Here is a 23,957-nt window from a genome sequence, read left to right as displayed (position 1 = left end):
GCAGGAATGTTCAATCTTTCCAATTGCACAAAACATGGAAGCAGATTCAATCCACTTGTTGATGGAGTAGGATCTTTAGCAGCAGGGTCCTCCGTATAATCACTGAGTTTGGCAAACAAGTCATCTGCATTTGATACTAATAATGCACCAGGTTCAATAGGAGTAACACTAGTTTCAGCCTCAGGATTAATATCAGAGGAACTATTCAACTCATTGGCTGAAGAATAAAGTGGTAAACCATTGTCTCTAGTTTCCATATCAAATTTTGAAAATATACCACCAGAATTTTCGGAGGTATATAAAGTAGAAGTGACTTCACTAACGTTGTCTGAACATATGTCAACATTGGAGATAATGTGCACCTCATTGGCTTCTTCAATAAACTGGACTTTCCTAGATTTTCTAGCAATTTTATTTGCTATTTCATCAGAATGTTGCGGTTCAACTGTTTGATTATGTATAGTAGCAGATGAAGATTTTGATGATGAAGATTCATTAGCATCAATTGCACTGTTAGAAATGTCTGATAAGTTTTGAAAATAAGACTCCTCACTTGTGTTTGAGTTTGGTGAAATGTTTTCATCACAGAATTTATCAGCAGATGCCAGTTTGGAATCAGAAACTGGATTTGTCTGAAGAGCTGGTGATGCTTCTACAGCATGTTGGTCTGTGTTTAAATTGGAAACCAGAGAGAAAGGCAAGTTGGGGAAATTAAGGAGACTGGGTAAAATATTTGTATTGCTGCCAGATCTGACTCTATTACTTTCCTGACTAATCACAAGTTCTTCTCTAAATACATTTCTTTGATATTCATATAAATATTGTTGTGATTGGAATGAATTATGAAGAAGCACATTGTTGGGCAGATCACCTACATTGACCATTCTAGTCAATGATGAATTTTCTGAAGTGTCTTCACTAACGTTGTCTGAACATATGTCAACATTGGAGACCATGTGCACCTCATTGGCTTCTTCATCGAACTGGACTTGTCTAGATTTTCTAGCAAATTTATTTGCTATTTCATCAGAATGTTGTGGTTCAACTGTTTGATTATGTATAGTTGTAGCAGATGAAGATTTTGACGATGAAGATTCATTAGCATCATTGTTTGGCAGATCACATACATTGACCATGTTATTCAATGATGAATTTTATATTGGTTTTATGTAATTAGCATTTTCATCATCTTTAGATGCTACCTGTGAGCTTGTAGCTAATGGAACAAACGATTCTTGAGTATCAGTATACAAATGTGCAATATTTTCAGGAACATCAGGAACAAGTGTGATTAGATTAGGACTTACATTACTACCTAAAGATAATCTTTGTGCGTTGATCAGATAAAACGATTCTAAACTCAAATTAGTCCTAGATATCAACAGATGGTTCATTAATAAATCTGGTTTTGGATTTGACTCGTTGCAATCCATAATATTTTTGGGTTTAATTATTTTTAAAATGTTACTTAAAGCTTTTGAAGTAGTGTTGTCTGAGTATGGAATAACATGTATACCTAATTTTCGAAGATCAAATACCTCTGATAAAGAATAAAATGGTGATACCAGAATATGGTGAACTTGGTTTTTTATATAACGTCTGAAATTGACAAATAAAACATGGATAATAGATTTATAATCATGCCAAAAAGATTTATATTGAAATACCTGAAACACTTTTGGATATCTTGACTAGTTTCTGATTCAACAACTCTTAATTTTACTTCAAGAGATTTAGTAAAGTTTCTATCATTGCCTAGTAGTTTCAAAAGTAACAATCGTTTACGGCCAATGTGTACAGTATGGCCCTTTCTTGCAATTCTGACTAATAAATCTTCCATCCCAAGAAGCTCCAAGGGCATAACGGCCTTTCTGGAACTAAGAAATTTGTTAACTCCCGAAGAAGAAGTTTGTTTTCACAAAAAAAAATCGTAAGAGAAGAAGTATGAGAGCCCATTTTTGATCTATCGTCGACGTTTTATCAAAAACGACTGCCGGGATTTCAAAATTTTCAAAAAGGTCGTTCAGTAGGGACTCGTGCTATCAGCCCAAAGATAGCCCAAGCAATTTGTTTATAATTAGCACAAAAGAGTATTTTGATTTTTTTGAATTACCTACATATGTTGATTCATTCTCTTGTACATACATGGTCTGTTCAAAAAAGTACCCGGAATTACTAATAATTAAATTTCGCGGGTCTGGAGTGTCTGATTGTCAAAATTTTTTTTTTATTGTGTTGGTATACATGCCCCTAAAGTATGATGAAATTTTCAGCTATATTCACTGTTTACTTTGTCTGTGGTAGTCGCTAAGGTTCGACGTGTTTTTCTGAGCTCGGCGATTTTTTACAATGGAAGAATTGAAAAAGTCAAAGAATTTGTATTAAATTTTGCGTAAAAAATGAAATAAAGTGTTGCAAAGTGCAAAAATTCACCAGATATGGCTCCGTGTGACTTTTTCCTATTCCCAAAGTTGAAGAGACCCATGAAAGGACGGCGGTTTTCCTCGATTGAAGAAAATCGCCGAGAGTGCTCAAGGACATATCAAAAAGTGAATATCAAGGGTGCTTCGAAAATTGGAAAAAACGCTGGCATAAGTGTATTATATCTGGGGGGGGACTACTTTGAAGGGGACCACATTAATGTAGACGAATAAATAAATATTTTTTTGAAAAAACGAAAATTACGAAAACTTTTTGAACAGACCTCGTATATTGCGAACAAGATAATAAAATAGTGCTGTATGGCATTGTGCCTTAAGGCAAATTGCAGGAATAATAAAAATTTGCGAATAGATTATTATAAATACTGTAACTTACATTAATCTTATTTTATAGACTATACTAGCTGACCCGGCAAACGTTGTTTTGCTAAGTAAGGTATATTCTAAACAATTTCTAGAGAATCAAAAATATTAATACTATAAGTGTATAGGGATGTGTTGTTTGAATGCTATATACAATGAGGTATTATAAAAACAATAAACCCCATTAGTTTGTCTATGTTTTGTCAATTCAATCAAAACTGGAAGTTTTATACACTTTCTATAGAAATCATGGTATAATCCAATCCAAGTATTTTTTTGGTATTTCGACTTATTGATTACGTTTTAAACTTTTCAGATTCTTTTGGATTCTGGTTTTTGTGTATAATTGTAAATACTACTACTGAGCTTATACAAATTTTTCAAAATTCTGCGAGGAGAGATAGAAAATAAATTAGATATATCTGCTTTGACCTGCTTTTTGAAAAGTTTCAAGTAACATACCTTGAATTAAATTAAATATAATAAAAAGTATATACGTACAGCAGGGCAAGGCTTAAAGGTCCAATTTGAGTTTGAGCAAATATAAATTTTATTATGAAAATGAAACCAACTTCATCACAACAAATGACACATTTCAAACGAACAATTAGCTGACTACGTTCAGTAAAACTACAGACTTCGTCATTTTAAAAATGTGCAGGTATTTTACAAAATATTTACATTTTTAACTAATGCTAAAAAGCTACCAACAGAAGAAAATACTTTTACTATGGATTTTCAAAGATGACCGTTTATCTCCCAATATCAAAGTCATAAGAATCAAGGTTATAGCTGGTTATACATCTTTCTCCCTTCACTTTCAAATAATGTTGTTAAGCAATGCTTCAGCTTTACTGGATTTTGACACTTTGGTCGTGAAACTTTTAACCCCGTACCTTCATATATTACTAACCATTCTTTGATAAATTCTGGGAAATTATAACTGGGAATAAGTTATTCGACAAAATGTACATGTAAATGTAAGTAATGCTCTTTTTCAGTCTTGGTCGCGGCATTATTATTAAACTTCACTTCACCTTATATATATATATATATATATATATATATATATAGTATCATAGATTGAATAAACTGCATGGATAGTTTATAAATAATTAATTCTGAATTAGAATGAAAAACGGGCTCTAAACTACCTCTCTGCCACCAATTACTGAGCCACAGCAACGCGTGGCCGGGCTAGCTAGTATTTTTTTTATATATATAAATATACTATCAATTAAACTGAAAATCGGGATAAAAAGTATCCTAAGTCCTTCTCCTGGCTCTAAACTACCTCCCTGCCAATTTTCATCTAAATCGGTTCAGCCGTTCGTGAGTTATAAGTGTTAGCACATAAAGCGATCCTCTTTTATATATATATAGATATAAGAGCTTTAGATTGGACGACGAGATTTAGAAACTTCCCATAGGGCAGTTATAGTAATGTGCCGAAAATCGAAATTTAAAATTTTTGCATTTCTCCACGTTTTGAAGGTTTCTGAACATTTTGGCATACCTCGAAAAAATAGATGTGTGTGTGTGTTTATGTATGGATTCGATCACGTTTTCGGGTGCACGGATCAACCGATTTGAACAGTTCAAAAAACATTCAATTCCTCCTGATAGGGAGATGTGCTGATTAGTTTTTGGCAAAGGCAGGTTCAGCGATTTCGGAGATATGGTGCAAAGTGTGCAGAAAATATAAATAGAGTTTTTGGGAGAACGGAATATGCGATTTGAATGATCTAAAAAACATTCAATTTGTAATGATTGGGAGAAGTGGTAATTAGTTTTTGGCAAATGCAGGTCCAGCTATTTTGAAGATACAGATCTAAATGTACAAAAAATGGCAGTTATTGAGAGAAATAAGCATCCGATTTAAATAATTTAAAAAACTTTCTCCTTGTGTTGACGAAACAATTGCTTTTGAAAAAATTTCATGTCAATTTTTTATTTCAAAATAGTTTTTTTTTATAATATATTTTTTATATATATTTTTTATATATTATAAGTGAATAATTTTAACTTTGTAATTCAGTTTACATAATTCTTATAAATATTCGACAATGTTATAGTATTTATTTATAATAATCTATTTGAAAGTATTAGTATTTCTCGAACATTTCGTTACGGTACGGAAAGTTCCAGCAATTTGCTTTAAGGCACGATGCCTATCCTTAGCTATGACCACTAGTTTAACTTAACCAACCAGATTTAAAATAAAGGATATTGACTAATATTTATTATATAAACTGAATTGCAAAGTTAAAATGATTTATTTGAAGTATATAAAAGAGCTTCTCCATTTTATGTAGAATTAAAATTTAAATCCGAATTATTATCTATATTCAAAAAAATTCTTTTAGGAAATTCAAAAAAAAAAGAAATAAAAAAAATCTATCGTTTCACTAACACAAGCAGAATGCTTTTTGGATCATTCAAATCTGATGATGCTCTCAAAGAGCAGAATTCTATTTTCTGCACTCTTTGCTTCGTGTCTCGGAAACGGCTGGACCAACTTTTGCCGAAAATCAACAAGTGTCCTTATAATAGGACTCGTTTGTTTCATTGAATCCATCAGTAAAATCAGTCAATCCGTGCGCCCGGAATAGTGGACGAAAAATTGTATCCACACATATACACACACACATTTTTTCAACATTCTAGATCCTCCCCCCACAAAGTAATGCCTAACGGCGGGTTCCGTGAGGACCAAAGGCAAGGGCAAAGCGGAGGTTTTAGTCGGTATTATATCATGGCGGTATTGAGTCCGACATACCCAGACAGAACAACAGTCTGGGATGCATAAAGGCATTTCCTTCGCTATACAAAAAAACAACTAGTCGTATCTCGGGTGTATGGCATCGTATATATATATAAATAAATCGCAAAATTTGTTGGTAAGCGCATAACTCAACAACGCCTGGACCAATTTGACCAATTCTTTTTTCAAAATGTTCGTTGATGTCAAAGGATGATTCTTACGACAAGAAAATATCGAACAATTGCCAGGAAAACCCTAAAAACAGCCCTTTTTTTCTCATACAAACGTTTTCTAATTAAAACGTAGAATCAATTTGAGCTCTATTGCTTTTATATAAAGTTCATATTAAATTACTCACTGTATTCTTCTTCTAAACGATTATTTTGGATTTTGATAAATCTTTCTGAAGTTTGTTGAAGAAATTTTCTGGGATGTATGTGCAATATTGAAGAAATTTTCTGGGATGTATGTGCAATATTATAGAAATAAATGGAAAAAATTGTAAAAAACGACATATCATTGTTTGCATTGAAAACAAATGAAAACTATCATCTGCCAAAAATTTCAATTTACTTATGAACCTAGACAATATTAGAATATGTATAATAAATTTATGATTATGAATAAAAAAAATGAAATGTCTACATTATTTTTGCCAAAAAGCAGCTGAGATGCGCCAGAAATTAAAACAATATAAAATACAGTATATTATGGCAGATTGAATGATACACATTTGACCAGGTTTTGATAAATTAATTCACTTAAAATGTGACAATAAGTAATAACCAGGGCCGGTACTACCTTGAACGCGACGCATGCGAAAAATACGAGCGCACGCTTCAGGGGGCGCCAACACAATATTCGGACATAAAATTTTCTATATAGTTTTTTTTTTTAATATATAAATTCTTTGCATCTTTTACTAATCTTTCCACAATATTCATAAAATTCGTAAAAATTTCACTTTATAACAACAAATGGGAAAGTAAAGATTAATACATACAATTCGGCCCTCACGATATCGATTAAGAGAAGTTTAAGATGCAATTTTGGATATCTTAAATAATAAAAAATTGAACTAGTGGGGTGTATCGTGCCTTAAGGCAAATTGCTGGAACTTCCCGTACCGTAACGAAATGTTCGAGGAATATTGAATGTTTTCAAATAGATTCCCAGTAAACACTACTTGTTGCCGCAATATAACTTTTTATGTTACAAAGTTATATAACAAGTGTTAACTAAATGCAATGTACGCGCAATGTATTTTGAAGTTACAAAGTTATATAACAAATGTTAACTAAATGTAATGTACGCGCAATGTATTTTGAAATTACAAAGTTATATAACAAATGTTAACTAAGTGTAATGTAAGCGCAATGTATATCGGGAGTTACAAAGTTATATACATTTGTTACCAAATGTAATAAATGTGCAATGTTTTGTTAGAAAATATTTTCGACAACTTAAAAAAAAACTATCATAAAAATCATTAAAAAAAAAAAAACTAAATTTTGAAAAATTAAAAAAAAAATCTTACAAAAGTTAAAGATTTTTCAAAAATTAAAAAAAATCGAATATAACCAAAAATTTCCAAATTCTCAAAATATTGAGAATTTACTAAAACTAGCTGTAAATGGAATTCTGTCTTAAGGCAATTAAGGCATCGTGCCTTAAGGCAAATTGCTGGAACTTCCCGTACCAAAAATTATCATTTTTTTTAAAAACGATTAACATTTTTGAAAAAATTTTACTTCGAAAAAATAAGATTTTTGAGAAACTATAAATTGGACAAAAAATTACTTTTTTTTGAAAAACAATTTTTTTTAAATTTTTTTTTTGAAAAAAATGTTTTCTTTATTTTGGCATATTTTGGAAGATCTAAACTTTTTTTCAAAGCAATCGTACTGCTTTAACTGTATAAAGATGAAATATCAAAGCGCGTAAGCGCCGCGTCGCCGTCTAACGCGTAAACATTGGTACGGAACCCATAGGAATGTAAACCAAATTTATACTTATTGTTAAAATCTCTATAAAATATCTAATAATTTGATGTGCATATGTCTAATGATTATTTTTGACCGCCAAATGGCATTTTTTTTTACTTTTTTTTACTAAATCTCCGAAACCGCTAGACCTGCCTTCATGAAAATTTTATCAATTCTTCATCTTGTCAATACAAGTAAAATGTTTTTTGAATTATTAAAATCGGACGCTCCGTTCTCTTAAAAACTGTGTTACCGTTTTCGGCACTTTTTGCCCCGTATCTTCGGAACGGCTAGACCTGCCTTTGCCAAAAACTAATCAGCACGTCTCCTTATCAATACGAATCGAATGTTCTTTGAATTATTCAAATCGGTTGATCGGTGTTCCCGAAATCGTCGACGAAAATTTGTATCCGCACATACATACACACACGCACACACACACACACATACACACACACACACACACACATACATCCATTTTTTCTAAGGTATGTCAAAATATTCAGAAACCTTTGAAACGCCGAGAAATGCAAAAATTTTCATTTTCGATTTTTTTGCGATTACTATAACTTGCCCTACGGGAAGTTAAAAAACACGTTTCTTTTTTAATTCCAAAAAATTTTAAACTTCGAGAAAAATTTAAAAATTTACTAAAGTTGATTATTTATACATGCCGGGAAGATTATGCAACTTCTATTAAGGCAAAATGCCACTCTCAACTAGTTTGAATAGTTTTGACAGTTTTAACTATTTGAAACCTACAGGTGATTTGAGAATTTTTGAAAAAGTTTGAAAGATTTAATACTTTTTTAAACCTGTAAAACATTTATTTTAAAACATTAACAAATTTTTGTTAATCAAAATATCAAAAAGTCTATAAAAATTGTATATATTTACTTTCATTAACATTTATTTATTTACAATTATATTTACATAAAGAACTATAGTTACAAAAATACAAATTACTGGTTAAATACAAATACAAATTACAGAAAAGGAATAGCCACATAATTAGATTTAGTTGTATAAGGCAGTGCTACACATTTTTGTTTTATTTCCTTCACAGATATTGTCACTTCTCTCATAATTTTTAGGTCAAAAACATGAATATTAAATAGTTTCGAGTCAAAAGGTTTTGAAAATAATGATTTTGTCATTGTCGCTTCCGAACACAATATTTTATTAACATCACAAATGTTATTTATTAAAACAATTTTATTCTCAGTTGTTAAACAACAGTTATTCGGAGCTATATTACTTAAAGAAAAAATTTTAAATTCAATTTTCTCTATTTGTGATGTTTTTGTCCGGTGTATTACTGGAAAACTTTTAATTTTAATAAATTCACTTTGGCTTTTAATAGTTTTTTCTTCCCACATTCTGTTCACTAATTGTTGCAAGGGCTTCGGGGAATCTTGAATCTTATTTTTCACACTTCTGAAATAATTTTCAAATGGAAAGCAACTAAATTTGTCTAATGAACAACCAAAATTCTTAACTTCATCAGCTAGATGGATTATATTATGAATATTAAATGTTAATCTATCTGAACCATATAAATCAGAATAATTAATTACAAAAAGTTTTAATAAGTCCCCTGCCAAACTAGTCCAGTTGAGACATGCCTCTAGATCACATAGTATTCTAGTGCCTAAACTGAAATGTAAAAAATTTAAAAACAATTGGTTATTTAACACAGGTTTTAAAATTACTAATCCAGAATACAACAAAAATTGTCTGTATTCAGTGGCCTTCCAATGTTTATGATCCTCTAGCCTTCTAGGCAATCTGGAAAATTCCGAAGGAAAAAACTTTCTATGCTCTATTATATAATTGTTCATATTCCTTTTCTGCTCGTCCGTAAAGCGAATATCTCTAGATCCGCACATCCAGAGAGAAATCAGGCGCTTTGTCACCCCCAAACACACCATGTGCATATAGTCCAATGCAACTTGGGAAACCATACCGATCCCCAAATCCTCTAAAATAGATAGACCAGTATGGTGCTCTGGTTGTTCTTTTGATCTAAATGATTCATCTGTTCTCAATATAGCATCAGTTTCTGTTAAAATTACGTGTTTTTCAAAATCGCCTTCTTGAATGCATTTTGGACAACTAAAATACCCAGCATGCCCTTTCACGTAGGTTATGAATGCTCGAGCTGGGCTATCACACACAATTTTCGATATTAAAACATCACATTCCTTCTCCTTAAAAATAATGCCATTTTTCAAAATCGTCTTCATATCACTTACGAATTGACTTAAGTAAATATTGGCATCGGCTGGCTTGCTATTACCATGATGAATGCCTACAATGAAAGGTTCCACTTTTTCATTTATATCTAACATCAATAATATAGGCCAAAAACTGCTATTTGAACTTTTAGATATTGCCATTCCATCACAATTTAGTTGTAAGTGAATTTTCTCAGGGCATTCGAAAAAATGTTTTTCCATGGAGTTGAGAATTCCTTCTTCAACACCAAAATGCATATAAAATTATTATTGTTTAAAATATTTGTTGCTATATTTATTATAAAATAAGTCACTGTTGTGTTTAGTACAAAATATTTGTTACTATTTGTTTGTTATAAAATATTTGTTACTGTTTTGTTTAATATGAAATATTCGTTGCTATTTGTTGTAAAATATTTGTTACCGTTTTGTTTAGTACAAAATATTTGCTACTATTTGTTTGTTATAAAATACTTATAATATTTCATAATAAGCAATTAGCAACAAATATTTTGAACTAAACAAAACAGTAATAAGTATTTTATAACAAACAAAGTAGCAACAAATATTTTATACTAAACAGAACAGTAACAAGTATTTTATAACAAACAATAGCAACAAATATTTGTTGCTATTTGTTTGTTATAAAATACTTATTACTGCTTTGTTTAGTTCAAAATATTTGTTACTGTTTTGTTTAGTACAAAATATTTGTTGCTATTTGTTTGTTATAAAATATTTGTTACTGTTTTGTTTAATATGAAATATTCGTTGCTATTTGTTACAAAATATTTGTTACCGTTTTGTTTAGTACAAAATATTTGCTACTATTTGTTTGTTATAAAATACTTATTACTGTTTTGTTTAGTAGAAAATATTTGTTGCTATTTGTTTGTTATAAAATATTTGTTACTGTTTTGTTTAGTACAAAATATTCGTTGCTATTTGTTATAAAATATTTGTTACTGTTTTGTTTAGTACAAAATATTCGTTGCTATTTGTTATAAAATATTTGTTACTGTTTTGTTTAGTACAAAATATTTGCTACTATTTGTTTGTTATAAAATACTATTACTGTTTTGTTTAGTAGAAAATATTTGTTGCTATTTGTTTGTTATAAAATATTTGTTACTGTTGTGTTTAGTACAAAATATTTGTTGCTATTTGTTGGTTATAAAATATTTGTTACTGTTTTGTTTAGTACAAAATATTCGTTGCTATTTGTTATAAAATATTTGTTACTGTTTTGTTTAGTACAAAATATTTGCTACTATTTGTTTGTTATAAAATACTATTACTGTTTTGTTTAGTAGAAAATATTTGTTGCTATTTGTTTGTTATAAAATATTTGTTACTGTTGTGTTTAGTACAAAATATTTGTTGCTATTTGTTGGTTATAAAATATTTGTTACTGTTTTGTTTAGTACAAAATATTCGTTGCTATTTGTTATAAAATATTTGTTACTGTTTTGTTTAGTACAAAATATTCGTTGCTATTTGTTATAAAATATTTGTTACTGTTTTGTTTAGTACAAAATATTTGTTGCTATTTGTTTGTTATAAAATATTTGTTATTGTTGTGTTTAGTACAAAATATTTGTTGCTATTTGTTGGTTATAAAATATTTGTTACTGTTTTGTTTAGTACAAAATATTCGTTGCTATTTGTTATAAAATATTTGTTACTGTTGTGTTTAGTACAAAATATTTGTTGCTATTTGTTTGTTATAAAATATTTGTTACTGTTTTGTTTAGTACAAAATATTTGTTGCTATTTGTTTGTTATAAAATATTTGTTACTGTTGTGTTTAGTACAAAATATTTGTTGCTATTTGTTGGTTATAAAATATTTGTTACTGTTTTGTTTAGTACAAAATATTCGTTGCTATTTGTTATAAAATATTTGTTACTGTTTTGTTTAGTACAAAATATTTGTTGCTATTTGTTTGTTATAAAATATTTGTTACTGTTGTGTTTAGTACAAAATATTTGTTGCTATTTGTTGGTTATAAAATATTTGTTACTGTTTTGTTTAGTACAAAATATTCGTTGCTATTTGTTATAAAATATTTGTTACTGTTTTGTTTAGTACAAAATATTTGTTGCTATTTGTTTGTTATAAAATATTTGTTATTGTTGTGTTTAGTACAAAATATTTGTTGCTATTTGTTGGTTATAAAATATTTGTTACTGTTTTGTTTAGTACAAAATATTCGTTGCTATTTGTTATAAAATATTTGTTACTGTTGTGTTTAGTACAAAATATTTGTTGCTATTTGTTTGTTATAAAATATTTGTTACTGTTTTGTTTAGTACAAAATATTTGTTGCTATTTGTTTGTTATAAAATATTTGTTATTGTTGTTTAGTACAAATATTTGTTGCTATTTGTTGGTTATAAAATATTTGTTACTGTTTTGTTTAGTACAAAATATTCGTTGCTATTTGTTATAAAATATTTGTTACTGTTGTGTTTAGTACAAAATATTTGTTGCTATTTGTTTGTTATAAAATATTTGTTACTGTTTTGTTTAGTACAAAATATTTGTTGCTATTTGTTTGTTATAAAATATTTGTTACTGTTGTGTTTAGTACAAAATATTTGTTGCTATTTGTTGGTTATAAAATATTTGTTACTGTTTTGTTTAGTACAAAATATTCGTTGCTATTTGTTATAAAATATTTGTTACTGTTTTGTTTAGTACAAAATATTTGTTGCTATTTGTTTGTTATAAAATATTTGTTACTGTTGTGTTTAGTACAAAATATTTGTTGCTATTTGTTGGTTATAAAATATTTGTTACTGTTTTGTTTAGTACAAAATATTCGTTGCTATTTGTTATAAAATATTTGTTACTGTTTTGTTTAGTACAAAATATTTGTTGCTATTTGTTTGTTATAAAATATTTGTTATTGTTGTGTTTAGTACAAAATATTAGTTGCTATTTGTTGGTTATAAAATATTTGTTACTGTTTTGTTTAGTACAAAATATTCGTTGCTATTTGTTATAAAATATTTGTTACTGTTGTGTTTAGTACAAAATATTTGTTGCTATTTGTTTGTTATAAAATATTTGTTACTGTTTTGTTTAGTACAAAATATTTGTTGCTATTTGTTTGTTATAAAATATTTGTTACTGTTTTGTTTAGTACAAAATATTCATTGCTATTTGTTATAAAATATTTGTTACTGTTGTGTTTAGTACAAAATATTTGTTGCTATTTGTTTGTTATAAAATATTTGTTACTGTTTTGTTTAGTACAAAATATTTGTTGCTATTTGTTTGTTATAAAATATTTGTTACTGTTGTGTTTAGTACAAAATATTTGTTGCTATTTGTTTGTTATAAAATATTTGTTACTGTTTTGTTTAGTACAAAATATTTGTTGCTATTTATTTATTATAAAATACATTGTTACTGTTCTGTTTAGTATAAAATATTTGTTGCTACTTTGTTTATTGTAAAATATTAATTTTAAATAATAAATACAATGAAATATGAGTAAATCTTTCTTTTTAGAGAAAAATCAATTATTTCCGCATAAATTAAAAGCATTGCAAAAAGTGCTGATTCATATCGCATAGGTACATTACCGTATGTTACCGCAACCTAACAATGTTATATAACAAGTTAACTAACAGGGTAGGAAATAGTTATCTCCAGGTAATAAAATTTCTTAGGGACGGTGAGGTTGACGTTATATAACTAGGTAACATTTTTTATATAACCGCAACCTAACGGCAATATAAAATTGTTTACAGGGTTACTATAAATAAATATTGTAACATTGTCTAATATTTATAAAAATTATATAAACTAAATTGCCAAGTTGAAATTATTTGTTAAAAGTATATTACAACTTTAGTCAGAATTAAAAATAAAATCTGAATTATTTTCTATATACATTTTTTTTTCCAAAATCAATTATTTTGTTAAAACAAGCAGAAAGTTCTTTGAATCATTCAAATCGGACGCTTAGTTCTCTCAAAAACTGCAATTTTTTGCACATTTAGCTCTGTATCTCCGAAACCGTTGGTTCTGCCTTTGCCAAAAACTAATCACCACTTCTCTCTGTCATTACGAATTTAATGTCTTTTGGATCATTCAAATCCGATGCTTCGATCTCTCAAAAAATCGATTTCTATTTTCTGCATTCTTTGCTCCGTATCTCCGAAATGGCTGGACCTGCCTTTGCCAAAAACTAATCAGCACATCTCCTTATCAATAGGAATCGAATGTTTTTTGAACCATTCAAATCGGTTGATCCATGCGCCCGAATACGTGGACGAAAAATTGTATCCATACATACATAGACACACACACACATCCATGTTTTCTGAGGTATGCCAAATGTTAAGTTAAATTTTTAATTTCAATTTTTGGACGATTACAATAACTTACCCTATGGGAAGTTAATACGCATATTTCGTATAATCAGTAGCTACCTACCAAACACTAAACCTACACATAGATTCTGATTCGAATCTAGGCCAAAATGCAACGAAGTTGTAAATCTTGATTTTTCATAATTCAACCACTTATCGTAGGCCTATAATATTTTAATGTTTATTCTCAAATATATAGTTTCATCAAAATCGTTACTAAACTATTTTTCAACATTTAATTACGACCGATCTTCGCTAATAACTAATCAAAGCATTTTGAATTTTTAAAATTGATTTAGAATTGTGGGCTAAAACGTGGACGATTTTTTTTTCACTTTTCTGCTATTCACAAAGAAACCGCTCGGCCGATCGTCGCGCAAAACTGACAAACAATATTCCTCATCGAGATACATCGAACGGCTTTTAAATTTTTGTAATCAGTCCAGCCGTTCTTGAGAAAACGTCGGCGAAAGATCAAAAATATGTTTACACACGCTCACGTACTTTTTCGAAATTTAGTCTCATTCGATATAGAACGGCTTGAAACGTCGAGAAAACATAAAATTAGGATATCGGATTTTTTAAATGAAAACAAACTTTTCCTTCGGGAAGTTAAAAATATAGTAAAAAATTCTTTGCGTTATTTTACAATATTTCAAAATAACTTAAGGCAAAACGCCACCTATTTTACAATAAAAATATAGTAAAAAAATCTTTGCGTTATTTCACAATCTTTCAAAATAACTTAAGGCAAAACGCCACCTACACCTAGTTTCATAAGGCATTTGTGGTACAATTGTTAACTTCCCGTAGGGCAAGTTATAGTAATCGCAAAAAAAAAAAAAATGAAAATCCTTATATAAATTTGTTTCAAACATTTTGGCATACCTTAGAAAAAATGGATGTATGTGTGTGTGTGTATGTGTGTATGTGTGTGTGTATGTGTGTGTGTATGTTTGTGTGTGCGTGTGTGTGCGTGTGTGCGGATACAAATTTTCGTCGACGATTTCGGGAACACCGATCAACCGATTTGAATAATTCAAAAAACATTCGATTCTTATTGATAAGGTGACGTGCTGATTAGTTTTTAGCGAAGGCCAGTCTAGGCGTTCCGAAGATACGGGGCAAAAAGTGCTAAAAATGCTAACTCAATTTCTAAGAGAACGCAGCGTCCGATTTTAATAATTCAAAAAACATTTTACTTGTATTAACAAGATGAAGAATTGATCAAATTTTCATGAAGGGAGGCCTAGCGGTTTCGGAGATCTAGTGAAAAAAGTAAAAAAAATGCCATTTGGCAGTCAAAAATGAACATTAGACATATGCACATCAAATTATCAGATATTTTATAGAGATTTTAAGAATAAGTATATTTTTTTTACATTTCTATGGGTTCCGTACCAATGCTTATCCGTTAGACGGCGGCGCGGCTCTTACGCGCTTTGACATTTCGTCTCTATGCAGTTCAAGCAGTACGATTGCTTTGAAAAAAAGTTCAGAATTTCCAAAATATGTGAAAATAAAGAAAACATTTTTTTTTTCAAAAAAAGTAATTTTTTGTCAAATTTATAGTTTCTCAAAAATCTAATTTTTTCGAAAAATCTAATTTTTTCAAAAATGTTAATCGTTTTTAAAAAAATAATTTTTGGTACGGGAAGTTTTAGCAATTTGCCTTAAGGCACGATGCCATGCGCCCCACTAGTTTCATCTATCTTTTATCTCACCTTAACAGATTGATTATCTGTTCATCAGCCTGATCAATATTGATATCAACAGGCAGGTCTAAAAGAGGACTATCAACATAAAGTGTGTCGATGATTTTGGTATTTCCTAGATGCACTATATATGGATTTGTTAAAACACTTGGAGACATCAATGCACTATCCATGTACAAGCAGTCAGTACCAACAACTGAAAAAAATTATTTCAATTAAGATTAAGCTAAGACATAAAATTTAAAACAACAACATTAGGGGACCGATTCTGCCGCGCAACAAAAAATGTTATGGCAAGGCCATGTTACGTTCCAACTTCCATACATTATGCTACTGAATCATACTGAATATTGTCAAAATGTCATGTATTTGGTGTGCATTGAGGCGTTTTACACAAACTGCAACGTCACTCGTATGTTATGAAGCTGGATCAGAAAGACCCTGTTATTTAAGATCATTTTTTGACATTTGTGCGGTTTCTAGGTTATGTTTTCTATCTAAAACCTGAGAAATACTCCTGACTGCACAGCAACCACATGGCTTTTGTCAATATTTAGTATGGAAATTTATTCATATCATAATCTTGCCATAACGTTGCTCTGTTATGCGACAGAATCGGTCCCTAAATTACTTACAAGAAAAGTGGTAAATAATTTTGCCTGTTAATGTATCAGGATCTATCGCAGTCACTGTGAACACAAAATCACCAATGGATATTTTTTTTGGTTCGCCAAATTTTAAAACCTTTAATAAATGATGTTTCACCTGGAAATAGAAATAAATGTAATATATAGATTTCCAAACTATAAGGTTGTTGGAAAGTCACTTTGTTTTTTTACTACAGAGGATTTGACTATATTTTTTTGATCCTACACACACACTTACTTAAGCCCTATAATTATTATGGGATTTGAAAGCGTATACTTTAAGATTTGTGTGTAAAAAATTGTAATCAATTACACGCAGTAGTTTTTGGATGGTACCGCTTTGAACACGGAAAGAATTAAGCAGCATTTTCTACATATTTTAATCTTTTGCTATAGGAAGGATAAAAATACTGTTTAAGTCAACATTTACTTGACCGTTTTGCATGGAAATGATGTACTGATAGTACGGCAGTGCCAAAACTGGTTTGCTAAATTTCATTCCTGGTATTTTGATATCCAAGATTATGCTTCAATGTCGAACAAAATTAAAGTGTCATGTCTAAAGTATATCTATGTACGGATCCAGAGACATGGACTCTAAGAAAGAGAAAGAGTTTAGAAATGTGGCGCTGGAGATGAATGGAGAAGATAAAGTGGACAGACAAGATAACAAATGAAAAAGTCCTGAGAGGAGTGGGTGATAAATGGACTCTACTGAGCACAATCCTGAAAAGGAAAGGAAACTGGATCGGACCTGTTCTGCAAAAACAGTGCTTCCTACACGACGTAGTCAAAAACAAAATAGAAGGACTGAAAGACAATGGAAAGAAGAAAAATGCAGACGGTTGACGACTTACTCGAAGAGAAGAAATACAGGGAACTGAAAGCCGAAGCGTAGGATCAAGAAGCATGAAAACAGAACTTTGAAAGATGCACCATGTCCAAGAAGTACGGTTGAAGCTGATAAAGACACGAGAAAAGCATTAGTTTATGCAAAGCGGCCAATAAACAATACATGAGACCCCATTGAGTTTGAATTTGTCAAATATAACGATTCATGACTACTTAAGGAGGTATTCTAGTGTAGAGCGATGAATTTTTGGTCATTTTTAAAGTGTCGTAAAAGTATAAGTTTGGGGATGATGCTAGTTCGGGCTACAGATAGACTATCTGAATATATATGATAAACAAGACTATCTGAACATTTCAAGTGAATCCTTCGAGTAGAACTCGAGAAATCGTGTCAACAGTACTGAACAAGTCTGTTCTGAGAAAAACGCATTTAAAGTTTTGCGTGATGCTTTTTGCTGTCGAAGTCATAAAATGATATGCTATACTTCTTTTATTTAATCTGCTATTCTTCTACTTCAAAAAACCTATTTTCTGCTTCAAAAAAACTATTTCTCTCTTCCAATCGAGCAGTTCTACCCTCCTTTGAATCGCTGGAAGTACGTATTTCAGATCGTTCAATCCTAGCATTGTCTCGTCTTACAGCAAATGAATGAGTTTCTGGCCCAATTTGCATTACCATAAGGGTCATCATTTTTAAAATCGGAAAGAAACCTTCATTGAATATGCAAACAGCAATAAATGTTGCTAATTTAATTACCCGAGATCGGGAATTAATATGTTTCGGCGCGAAAATCCATATCAACGAGTTTAGAGATTCATTATTGTTCTGAGTTTCTAAACCTATACAACGAATTAATAATTAATCTGACGATAAACGGTCATAAATTGGTCTAATGAATTCCTAATGCCTTTTGTCCGATTAGACCCTGCCAAACCAGTTTGGAGACCGGGTCGGTAAAATGCCTATATATCCGAAAATAATTCAAATTTTCAGAAACCTTCTCGTACCCATATTCTTAGATAGTTAAACTTTAAAAATATGAAACAAAAAAATCGATTTTTTTGAATTTTTACACTAGAATACCCCCTCCTTAAGTCTTCTCTCCTTCAATAACTCAGGTTGTTGGGTTATACTTTAATTTCACCCTTGTAGCTGTGCACTTGATTAAATACTTATTTGTTGGTATAATTTATGTATTTGTTGCACTATTGATTTGCCATTAAGTTCTAATTGTAAAAGATATATTTGTTGATTATTTATTACACATGTTGTTATGCAGACTTTAGTTTTAGAAGTGAGAAAAATTAGTTCCATCAAACTCTACCCCCTCTACAAGAATAGCAACTTTCTGGTGTAAAAGCCTAATGCCATGAAGATTGCTGCCTTCGTGGCTAATATAATTGAATTATTAACCATGGTAAACAAGTAAACAGGTAGATACATAGCCAGATGAACAGATTGACAGGTAGACAGCTATATAGGTGAAAAGACAGACGGGTAAATAGGTAGAGAGGTAAATACCTCGACAAGAATAAATGTAGGCAGGGGGTCAGGTGGACAGGCTGACTGATAGACAGATTACTAGATAAATCATATAAATTATGTACACATACCAGGAAGTTCATACAACTTGCCGTAAGAAAAAATGCCACTTACAATCAGTTTTACTTTTACAACCTATTCATAAATATTGTATATGTAAATATATATAACAGATGGGTACATAACCAGATAAACAGATGGTCAGGTAGACCATCAATATGGGTAAATATAGATATTTATATAAACAATAATTATAATTGAGCTCCATATGGACTTCCAGTGGTTCACATCAGCAAAAAGATACTTGATGGATCCACATAATGAAAATGGGGGTCCACAATAGTCTCAACAAAACATGTTAATATATATATTACTATCATGGAACTCCTTCATTACGTGAATCCTAAAAGTTCCTTTTTGCTGAACCACTAGAAGTCCATATGGACCCCTTTAAAAATCATTTATTCAATTAAATGTTACTTACCGAAGACAATTTCGACAAGAATGTTATATTGACTATTGTTGAATAAATTGGATGTATCCATTGTTCATTAAGTTGTTTTGGAATTTCACAAGGTAATTTGCTCATAAAATAACAGCATTCTAAAACCTGAAATAAAAACAATAAGTTATAAACGAATTAATACACAGTTTATTGATTATTCGGATTTTGATAAATCATTCATTATAAATCATCAACCATCAGTCATTATAAAAATATAGTGATATTGTAGAAATAAATCGAAACTAGTTGGTATTGATATTTTGCCTTGAGGCAAGTTACATGAACTTCCTGATATATGTAAATAATCGATTTAATCAATAAAAATGAATTAGTTTATAAGTGATTAAAAGTATTCCGAGTGGATTCATTACACATAATTGAAAGCGAACAAACACGTTAACTCGGAGTATTTTCTAAATTTTCAAAAATCACTAATTTTAATATTTGAATCAGTTTCCGTAGGACTTTAATGGTTCACTTTGTTCATTAAGACTAAGTACTCTATTGCTATACCAAGTGAATCGTCTAATTTTAATTTTAACAAACGTCAAAAAACTACACATTTTCTCAAACTTTGATGAATTTTTTAAATTAAACTACTTGTTGCAAAACCGTGATATTTCAGTAAGTTCTATAAGACCATTAATATATATCGCCAAAAAAAAGTTCCATAAAAATCGACTTAATTTTTTCTGAGGTATGCCAAAATGTTCAAAAACCTTCAAAATATCGAAAAATGCAAAAATTTTCATTTTCGATTTTCGGTCCATTACTATAACTACCCTACGGGAAGTTAATAATATATTTCGAACAGTTTTTAATTTTTTAAAATCGATTCGGTAATATGACCTTAAATGTGGACGAAAATTTTAACACTTCTTAAAATTACAAAGAAATGGCTCGGCCGATCACTGCACAAAACTGAAAAAAGATAATCGACATCGAAATACATCGATTGGTTTTTAAATTTTGGAAATCGGTTCAGGCGTTTTTCAGCAAACGTCGATGAAAGATATAATTTTGACAAACTCCAAAAAAACGACACTATTTTTTGCAAACTTTGACGATTTTTTAAAATTGAACGACTTGTCGTAGGGTCCTAATACTTTAGTATGATCTGTAAGACTATGGTATCCACCGTCAAAAAAAAAATTCATGAAAATCGTCGAAAAAATTTACAACACTTTGTTACAAGAGAAGGGCCCGGCAAATCTTCACCAAAAACTAATACCGATTTGTTTTACTTTACCAATTTGTCTCGAACAGTTTTTGAATTTTCAAAATCGATTTAAAATTGCGGGCTAAAACGTGGACAAATTTTTTTTCATTTTTTTGCGATTTACAAAGAAGCGGCTAGGCCGATCGTCGCACAAAACTGAGAAACGCTAGTCCTCATCGAGATACATCGAATGACATTTGAATTTTTGAAATCGGTTCAGCCGCTTTTAAGAAAACGTCGATTTACGGCAAAAAGTCTGTTCACACACACACACATATACTTTATCCAAATTTGGTCTCATTCGATTCAGAATGGCTTGCAATGTGAGAATGTATGAGAAAACAAAATTAGCAAATTTCATTGTTTGACATTGAAAATATTTGAGACATTGTTTGGCATTGAAAGCAAATGAAAATTGTCATCTGCCAAAAATTTCAATTTACTTATGAGCCTTGACAATATTAGAATATGTATAATAAATTCATGATTATGAATAAGAAAAATAAAATGTCTACATTATTATTGCCAAAAAGCAGCTAAGATGTGCCAGAAATCAAAATAATATAAGTTACCTGCTGGTACATATACTAGTATATGTATGGCAGATTGAATGATACACATTTGAGCAGGTTTTGATAAATTAATTCACTTAAAATATGAAAAAAAGTAATAATCAGGGCCGGTACTACCTTGAACGCGGCGTATGCGAAAAATACGAGCGCACGCTTCAGGGGGCGCCAACACAATATTCGGATATGGAATTTTCTATATAGTTTTTTTTTTTCAATATAATTTCAAATTTCAATATAATTTTGGTGTGAAGAGTAATTTAAAAAACAATAATTATTATTTTTAGGTAAACTGTAAATATTAGTATAGGATATTAAAAAATTGTGGACATAGTTGCAGGACGTCTGTCGGGACATCTAGTATATATTTTATTGGGCTTTATTGGGCAACCAGGAAGAATACCAGTGAGTAACAAATGTCCATACTGCTGCTTCGTTAGTTAATGATGATAGATACCAAATCGCTGTTCAAATATATTCATCCATCCATTGCTTGCAAAAAAATTTCTTCTCTTGGTAATTACTTATATACAATTATTATTATATATTATATATTACTCATAAATTTACAAAATATTGTATTAGGAATGGTCGAAGGGTGCAGGGTTATTAGACTCGGAAGTGCCGGATTAGCAAGGTTACACTGTATCTCGCTTTTACTTACTCGAATGACTCCTTTCACTATTATAAAAACTATTTAAATCCTTATATGTGTAAAAAATGCATTAATAACAAATAGTTTCAAATATGTTAGATGGTTCTTTCATTATAGCTTTAAATTATATAATATAAAATGTCCATTGAGTCTCATTTTGATTAACATCAATTTAATTATCCTCTGAGCAGTAGTGGATATAGGATTGCTTTTATTTCGCCTGAGCTACAGATTACTTTTTCTGCCGAAGGAAAACAAACGCTTAAGCAGACTGTCAAATAGTAATTAATCATAAATAAAATTAACAGTTAGTGATAGTACTTGTTCTACCAAATTGCATAAAAAAAATCTGTCAACAGAATTGAACATTTGATAAATTTAATCAAATTATACTTTTAGACAACATGTGCTTTTAATATCTTAGAATTTTCTGTTAATTTCTTGGTTTCAGAGATTTATAGAATTTGACTCAGAAACTGAATATTCTGAGCAGAAATTCTAGAAAAACAGAATATTCTAGAAAGATTAAAGCTAAAATTACTAGTATTTCACTAGTAATTTTCAGGAAAATTTACTATTCAAAAACTGTTTTTTTAAAATGTCGGTTTTTGTATAATATAATGTTAACCACTTAACGGTCGGGTTTTTTTTCGTGAAAAGTGATCTAAAAGAGCAGGTTTTTTTATTGCGGATTTTAAAAGTTTAATTGATGTAATATGTGTTTCTGATAACATTTTCTTTTTATTTAATTTATTTTTGTTTAAATTAACAATAAAATATTATAATACCGATGACCGCTTGACGGTTTTTGGACTACCTTTATGCTCTATGTATAAACTATTGTGTTATAATATGATAAATAATACGAAATTTTTATTTAATTTTAAATTTCAACAATATCTATTTATCTAAAAATAATATAACAAATTTGTAAACAAATAAGAAAATTCAACAATATGTAATTATTAGAGCAAATATACGTGTAAAAACTCTAAAAGTTAAAAACAAAATAGATCGATTCTTGCCTAATTAGAGATAAAACACTCCAATGTAATCTTCAATTGATTCCTATCAAAAATAACACAAATATATAACAATAACATGTCCCTTGATAGATATTCAGAAAGGCGATTTTTACATGTTTATTTCTAATCTCGAAAGTCGTTAAAGATTGATTTATTATATATACAATTATTAATTGATCTGTACTTATCATATCTAAACTAAACATATCCTAACAACGGGCCATCGTAAGCTTTTTATCGCATAAAACATAAACATTAACTTTGGCGAGCAGCGCTCGGGTTAGCCCGCTAGGATACGATATCGAGGCGCGAGCAGCGTTCGTGCGTGCCCGTTAAGTGGTTAAAGAAATCAACAAGTCTAAAAGTTGACATTAGAATCGATTATGTTAATATAACAGCTTGCAAAATCAAAATTTATTTAATAGCTGTATTAATATTAAATGTCAAACTTTTATCCAAGTTAAAACAAAACGGAGAGAATTAAATTCAACAATCTGTTTACTTGACATTTCTCCCAACGGTCCACGTAAATTTTGTCATGTATTATTCTGCCATCCATTATTTAATATTCACTTAAAGAATTAAATTCTTATTTTATAAGTAATTAAAACTAAAACTAAACGTCAATAAATAAATATAATATAAAACTACATATGTTTCGAAAGACATGAGCAAACATGAAAATGTGGTATTAACCATAGATAAAAAACACAATTAGATATGCCCATGCCCATGACCATGACATCCCTGCCATAGATAAATTAATATTGGTGGATAGATAGCTTGCGTCTATGTGCGCGTCATCTGCGCCCATATCTTCAAACTAGTAAAGTGAAACTGAAAGTAGACCTGGATTTTTTTTATTTGAATAAAAATAGGTGTAAGTGGCATTTAGCATTGGAAAGTTGTATAAATTTCCTGATAAGTGTAAATATCTGATATAATCAATAATAAATAAGATTTAGTTTTTTGGACAAAAATTTTCAACTGCTTTTGCTTTTACTTAACCGTTTTATTGCCTGGGTATTTTTGAGTTTGAGTTTTTCTTCTAT

General features: G+C 29.9%; 1 protein-coding gene across 1 annotated transcript; it reads right to left on the bottom strand.

The window, feature by feature from the left end:
* Positions 1-1,154: 1,154 nt before the first annotated feature.
* LOC113391246 (5' exonuclease Apollo-like) lies at positions 1,155-23,484 on the bottom strand. The gene is made up of 6 exons (XM_026627194.1): positions 23,408-23,484; positions 19,417-19,542; positions 16,526-16,655; positions 15,900-16,086; positions 1,668-1,877; positions 1,155-1,599 (listed from the first exon to the last, which is right to left on the bottom strand). The coding sequence occupies exons 1-6, from the start codon at positions 23,462-23,464 to the stop codon at positions 1,155-1,157; spliced, it is 1,155 nt and encodes a 384-aa protein (XP_026482979.1). The 5' UTR covers positions 23,465-23,484.
* Between the last annotated feature and the right edge of the window lie 473 nt (positions 23,485-23,957).

Source organism: Ctenocephalides felis, unplaced genomic scaffold (assembly GCF_003426905.1).
Source record: "Ctenocephalides felis isolate EL2017-DRISC unplaced genomic scaffold, ASM342690v1 CF-g0.4_SCAFFOLD_00845, whole genome shotgun sequence".
Lineage (NCBI taxonomy): Eukaryota > Metazoa > Arthropoda > Insecta > Siphonaptera > Pulicidae > Ctenocephalides > Ctenocephalides felis.
The sequence above is the reverse complement of the archived record's forward strand: the minus strand, read 5'-3'. Positions and strand labels throughout refer to the sequence as shown.

Coding starts and splice junctions, on each gene's coding strand:
- LOC113391246 (XM_026627194.1), bottom strand. CDS start 23,464: ATGGATGGCAGAATAATACATGACAAAATTTACGTGGACCGTTGGGAG. Junction 16,087..16,525: donor AATTATTTACCACTTTTCTT/GTAAGTAATTTA, acceptor AATTTTTTTCAG/TTGTTGGTACTGACTGCTTG. Junction 1,878..15,899: donor CAGATAATCAATCTGTTAAG/GTGAGATAAAAG, acceptor CAAATTTCTTAG/TTCCAGAAAGGCCGTTATGC.